At 35.8% G+C, this 7,087-nt stretch overlaps 1 protein-coding gene across 4 annotated transcripts in view; it reads left to right on the forward strand.

The window, feature by feature from the left end:
* The window catches only part of ADAMTS20 (ADAM metallopeptidase with thrombospondin type 1 motif 20), an 81,830-nt gene extending 79,833 nt beyond the window's left edge, over nucleotides 1-1,997 (forward strand). For 2 of the 4 annotated variants that reach the window (XM_079304694.1, XM_079304695.1), the window contains exon 38: nucleotides 264-1,996. In XM_079304694.1, the coding sequence (XP_079160820.1) occupies nucleotides 264-353 (90 nt within the window). In that variant the 3' untranslated portion in view covers nucleotides 354-1,996. Of the gene's footprint in view, nucleotides 1-263 lie in introns of all 4 variants that reach the window. The other 2 variants (XR_013774119.1, XM_079304696.1) reach the window with 2 other exon arrangements.
* The last annotated feature ends 5,090 nt before the right edge of the window (nucleotides 1,998-7,087 follow it).

Here is a 7,087-nt window from a genome sequence, read left to right on the forward strand (position 1 = left end):
AGGAAACCAAAAGACCAGTTAAACAAGAACAGTAAGTGTGCACAGTTTAGAACAACATTGGATGGTAACAAGGCCTGGGAACAAGGTGTAGAGTGGGGATGATAAAGGATCTCTATTCCTGTTTGACTAATGCTTCTGTCTCTTGATTTAGTGTTTCTAGGTGTGATTTGTCAAAAGGTCTGTTGTGTGCTAACAAAGCCTTTTGTGCAGCTGTGATTTCAACTGCTTTTCTTGATTGACTCTCCTCTTTGTCTAATTCCCAGGATGGTACTAAAATATATGGAAGATGTGGAGGATTTTGTGGAAAATGTGTTCCTAACACAATTATTGGTCTCCAACTTCAAATACAATGATATACTGAGAGCCTCAAAGCAGGGACATTTGCCATTTATGTTCAAGTTGTAGGTGCTCTGTATGTGTTTATTTTAATTTTTTCATGTCTGTAGTGCTCATCACTGTAGCATTCACTAGTAAGAATTCCTATTTTCTTCAGGATTTACTCAAGGTTGTATTATCTGTTTGTGGACTACCGAGTGCATAAATCACAATCAGAAACCTTCAGGTTTTAAAGGAGAAACATTTATTCAAAGTACAGGATCTACTAATAAGTAAATTACAGTGGGATTACTTCCGTGGGTAACATTCTAAATTTTGCCATAATTGTAATTCTTTACCTGTAACTTACCAGTATAATTATTTATGCAGTATTCAGTAAAATTTATACTCTACTGATCTTTTTGATAGATTGTGCTAACATATAGAAAGGAAAGCTTTACTGTTGTATAAAGAGATAGGTATTTTCAATATTTCCAATTTTGAGCCAACTTGTAAGGATTATCTGTCAATAATTTACAGCAGAAAAGTACATAGCCAAGATGCTTGAGATAGTTTTATAGATCTGTGTGTTTCTCTGTCAGTGAAAGCATTTTTCCCCACCCCTTTCATTATACTCTTTGTGGTGCTCAAATCCTAGCAGTACTACTGAGAAGTGTGGTTTAACCTCTGTAGCTCATGTTAAACATCAGGTCTTAGATTTGCTGTGGGTACAGGAAAAGAAAATAAGGAAACAAATTGCTTCAAAACTTGATTTTAAATCCCCACTTCTCATCCAAGTATACTGTGAAAGCAGTGTAGTCTGTTTACTGTAGGATCTTCTGTGTAATTGCACAAATATGTATTTGCTTAAACAATTTCCATATCCACCTTAGTCCTTTACCCTGGCCAATGGCACATTAGTAAAGGCTGTAGTGTGCATCCTTCAAAGTCCAATTCAGCATAATTTTCAATAACCTTAGTGAAAAATCTGGACAGAGGCAGCATCAAGTCCCACAGTGGTTTTGGTGTCCATATTTGACTAAGTTTGATTTTTCAATGTTTGTAAATACAGTTCTAACATCTATTATTTAAAGAGTTACAAGGTTTAAAAAATTCTCTAGCTCTTTGATTTGTTGGTTTGTATTACTTTACAGTCCAGAACTGTAGAAATATATGCATATATAAAAATGTGCTTTAGGGCCAACTCTCAGGTATTCAGAATAAAATTTTCTACCTGCATAATAATGTATTCTATTGTACCAGATAACTACAATGCACCAGATAACTACCTGTGCTTTCCCTGACCATAAGTATTCTGTAAACCAAATATTTATTTTGCCAGTACAATTGATAGATCAAGTGGCAGCTATATCATATTTTTACCCACAAAGAGTTAGCCGTGAATTAGCAACATGTATTAATTAAAACCAATACTGTACCACAGAAGTGTATGCAGCTTCTTTTCAGATAACACATGTAGGTAATTATTTTGTGATCTCTGCATCAGAAATGTATTTTTGCACTATGTGCCTTATAATAGTTGTAAACATTAATAAGACTATAAAACATTATTTTCCTAGAAGTGTTTACATTTGCAATTAAAATCTTGTAATTTATAAAATATTTATATAATAAATATGCTTGTGTGAATGGCACCAGGGTTTTTTTATTTGGATTCTTGTTGGTATTGTATTCTCAGTATAAAATGCAGCAAAAACATTTCAGCTTCTTTATGCACAGAATAATTACATTCTTCATACTTCTTTATAGTGATATACAATGACTTGTACTGGAATAACTGGGGGTTATAGTTGCAGGGATAATTTCTGTAGAAGCAAATCCTGCTTCAGAGGAAAGAACTCCATGTCTGTCTGCTCTTTCCAATTATCCTCCCCAATTTGGCTATATTTTTGGGGGGCTGCCTTGTAAATTGTTAACTGAAATAATGTAGGAATCTGAAATAATTTTTCTGTCTTTGTTCTAAGTCAAGCCTTTATAGAATTGTCCCTTCCCTGCTACTTTGGCAGAAGGGCAACTGCAGTTTGCCTCTATCCCCAAGAGGACTTTTTTCTTTTCAGCTCATTTACAGGCTACAAAGTGTTCATCTCTGCTGCCACAAAGCCACTCTGAGAATCCACTGCAAAACAAAGTGACTTCTAATGCACTATTCAATACATCATGTTTTTCTTGTATAATAAAATATATTTTTGATCAAAAATGTACTTTCTATGCTTCTAACATATCATATAGTCCAGCTTCTTCATAGAACACCACTATATTTTACTGTAGATTTTTGCATATTTTCTTTGTTATACCCTTGATTTAGAATTTCAGTCCTACTGCAGGGAAAAAGTAATCATTATGTTCTGACATTTTGTGACTTCCCTGTATAAGAATGTATATTGGTTTTGGGTTTGGTTTGGTTTGGTTTGGTTTGGTTTGGTTTTTGGGTTTTTTGGGATTGTTTGTTTGTTTGTTTGTTTTAATTTGTTTTGTTTTGCTGGTTTTTGTTTTGTTTTTCTTTTTTTCTTTTTTTTTTTTCTGTTGAGGAAAAAGGGCTTAATCAGTCATCCCAATTTCAACTCTCCAACTTTTTACCCTGAGAGCAATTCAAGACAAACATAAGCCTGATGATCAGCTTTGCAGAAATTGGAGACTTGATGATGCTGACATGTTAGGAGGCCATGTAAACAAAAAAGTTTTACTTGCAGTAGGATGTTTCCATATTCTTTAATTGAAATTGCTCTGAATTTCCACCCCACTGGCCAGCTGAGATGCTTGCCAGAGTGGCAGGGTACTCCATGGCAGAGCCATGAGCTCCAGCCCCTGGGCTGAGCTGCCCATGGCTGGTCACTGTCACACAGCTCTGCTGCTTGGGTTCATGCTTAAAATTAAATCCTTAACTGCCCTAGCACTATTCCACAGAGAAAAAAAATAGTAACAAATGGTAATAGCTAAAAAGTGTAGTAACAACCCTTTGTTAGATAGCTCCTAGGATCTTTTCAATCCCATCAATGGCAGCATTACATATTAGGTGACAGAACTGCATTTAACTTGCCCCTCTGTGTGCACACACACATTTAATGCTTATCTGAATATTAAGTGCCCAAAAGAGACTAGATGTGAAAATCCTTGTTTCTCACATTTCTCTAATAAAATGTCACTTGATGTGACATGTGACAGTGTCTGTGACTTCTTGTGGTGAATTCATTCTAGGTGTCTTCTTTCCCCAAAGGTGATATGTGGGAGGTAGCAGAGGAGATGGAAATTTTGGCTCTGGGTACACTAAGAGGACTCTGCTCTAGCAGAATTCATCCTGGTGTGTTGTGCCACTTTCCCTCTGCAGAGAAGCAGGGTGTGCCCAGGTGTTGGATCTGGAGCATGTGTGTTGTACAGTCAATCCTACATTTGTGGCAGAGTTGTGACCAAGTGATTTCAACACATGTATGTGTACAGGTTTTTGATGGACAGTCATGTGTTTTCTTATCTGACTGAAAGGCTATAATATGCAAGACATAATTGATAAGATGAAGAAAAGTTGGGGTTTTCTTCCCCTTCTGTAACCTGGAATATGTTCAGCATAACTTTTGTGTTTTGTTGGCTATTTGAAATGATAGTTACATGTAGCAGGGGTTTGTGTCTTCTCATTTTTATTGCAGTAAAATATGAGATTCCTGGGAAATATTAATAGAATACTCCTGTCTTGCAAGTGCTTTCTACATCTTGCAGATCTTTAAATAAGATTAGGAAGGAGTGTGTGGGGTTGTTTTTATGGTTTCCATAAAGAAGCAGATATGTGAAAATTGATGTTCTGTGGCTATCAAAACTGAACTTGAATTACAAGTGGGTAAAAATATACTGTAATAAATTTAACCCAAAAAATATCAAGGAAAACTATTTACAAAAATAACTTTGAAGGAAAATAACTGAATATTGAAATAAGGAACATTAAAATGAGCATCATATATAAACATCACAGCTGAGATTTCAAAATAATCCATGTTGGCAGTTAATCCATGTTGGCTTTATTCATAAATTGAAACAATTTCCTATTGCACACCAAAGAAGCCTGTCAAAGCATTTTTGAAGAATTAATTTTCATTATATGATAGCCTTCCATATTTCTACTTTTATAGAAATTGAACCATGAAATACTAAAGTCTGCACTTAAATCCTTTCAACATTTACGTGGTATCTTAAGTGTGACTGGCAGAAGCAATATGAAGTAATGACCTCTAAAGGCTAGAAAGTGACAACTCTGGGGAAGTATGGTCTCTCTTTTATGACCTGTTTTGCTCTCTTATAGAATTTGGCCATAATTTCCTGAACATTTATGATTTTTCAGGATGCTCTCAATAGTCATTATCTAATTAAAACATGAAGGAGGGGGCTCTCTCTTTCTGGTGTGCTTTGAAAAAAAGCTTTATAGATCACAGGGAAAAAAAAGTGCTGCTTTTAGAGGGCATTCACAGTACTGGCTTTCCTTCAGACAGAGCAGAACTTTGATAGTCAGGGTAAACTACCTGCATTTTGTTCAAACAGAGCTGCAAGCTATCTGACTTGGAGTTGGATCTGACATTTAATATTGCCATCCACAGAAGGTGGTTTGCTTTTGCACAGTTAAGTTTATTTTGCAATACTACAGCTTGAGAGGCTTTTCTGGGCTTTGTTTATCCTGGCTTTAAAGGAGCAGTCTGTTCTCTGTTTCTGATAAATTTCTCCTTGTGTTCAATTATGATAGATATTCGTTTGAGTTGATTGTATAAAAATACTGTAGCAGCAGAGCAGAGCAAAGATCTAACTGTATTTATGTCTATATTCTGCCTTTAAACATGAACATCTGTGCCTGCATTCATCTGTCTCGTGTCTCACTCTGTGCTGCCATCCAGAACCTTTTCCTTTTCAATAAACAAATGTTTCCCTCTTTAATCTGTGTGTGCATTTTATCTCTGTTCCTGCAACAAAACTTTCTTGTCCACATATGTTTTTCAAGTTTTATTTGCATAATTAAACAAAGCATGCAACATGGAGAATCTGGGCTGTAAATGGCAGCGAATTACTCTCTCTGAAGAGTTGAAATAAAACAAGCTATTTCTGTCTTGCTCATCATTACTATTTTGTTTTGGAAAGTGAAACCCCTCATTTATGAATACTGAAAGACTTTTTTGAAATAACTGTATGGGCTTATTTTGCAGTCTAGTTTGCAGAAGCAAGAAACATTCAAGGAGAGCTCATGAATTTTCTATTTGCAGACTAGAGTGATTCATAGCAGCAGCATATATTTACACCTTGTAGGATGAAATCCTTTTTTTTTGCACTTCAGCTGTCTCTAGCAGTCAGTTATTGGTCATGATAATGACATTAATGGTCAGTTCATCATTATCTATGAGGTTTTTAATTTACTTTTGGAAGATGGAATAATTAAAAACGCGGTTGCACAGAACACAAATTGAAATTTGTGCTTGTAAAATCAGAGAGCAGAAAGTTTCTTTTTAGTGTCTCATATCTAAAACATCTTTCAGAAAAGCTTGTATTTTACATTTGAGAAAAGAAAAGAAAACAGCAGCCCTGCTAGCATTTGTAATCCTGGAAGCTCTGCAAAGCAGACAGGGCTAAGAAGGCTGCCACCAGCAGCTTCTGTCATCAGGGTTTACAAGGCATTTAACTAAGAATTCTTTTTCCCTTCAATTATTGTTTTCTGTTTTGGATTTATTACTACCTTTGCAAGAAAAGTAAGTGTCTCCAGTTCCTTAACTGAATTTACACTTCTAACTTCTGAGAAAGAAGGGAAAAGAAACAAATTTATAGTTGCTACCTCAGAGGGAAACCACACAACTTGTGTGCTGACATAAAAGCAGGACCAGAATGTGCACAGTGAAGAGTGACATTATTTTGCTTCTAGAAGCCTCTCTTCCATGGCAGGATTAGAGAATCATTGCTACTTTTTCTTTTGTGGGCACAGGAATATTTGGCATCATGCTGCCAAATATTTACTGAGAGATTATTTTGAGGCAGGTCTCTGGAGAATGCAGATAGACAGGCATAAAAAGGGAGATGCTCTTTGGGCAGAAAGCTCAGCCTCCTGCAATGTGTTTGTCTGACCAGCTGTCGACAGCATTGCCTCATAGGAAATTGAGAGTATTTCCCAAGCAGCAAAGGAGGTGAAGTGTGGAGCACTGTTTCCAGCAGTAACTTACACCCTACTTAAGCAGAGGGAGAGAGAGGACTTTAATAAGGAAATGTGCTTCTGGCTACCTGAAAAGCTTACCTAGCCCTTACCCAAACAACCCTCTCACCATTGTTACCAGTGTTGTGGTTTTACTGCCATATTAAATTATATATAAGCTGTAAGAACTATAAAATTTTAATTTAAAAAATGTATCTATAGGCAATTTTGCACTGCTCAGCTACTTTTTCTGTTTTGTTCTGTACACTGCAAACATTATTTCATACCTCTTGATTGTGCTTGACTTTTCTAACAAAAAATATTCTGGAGACCTAAGTTCTTAATTTTTTTTTTTAATTTCTGCTTTACTCAATGAAAAAAAATTAAGGTCTCTTATTTTAGTGATATTGCCCTAGAAACACACATTCAAGCAACCAGGTATTTTAGCATTTAAATATTTTTACCTACCCCCACATTTACATTCTTGATCAAGCCAGTGCCATTTTCCATATCAAAAGGCATAAGCCAGCAAAAGCATGAGAACTAACCTGGCAAAGTTGTTTGGGTTTCTTTGTAAGGTGGTACACTACAAAAAATTGATATGAA

Source organism: Erithacus rubecula (assembly GCF_903797595.1).
Source record: "Erithacus rubecula genome assembly, chromosome: 4".
NCBI classification, from domain to species: Eukaryota; Metazoa; Chordata; class Aves; order Passeriformes; family Muscicapidae; genus Erithacus; species Erithacus rubecula.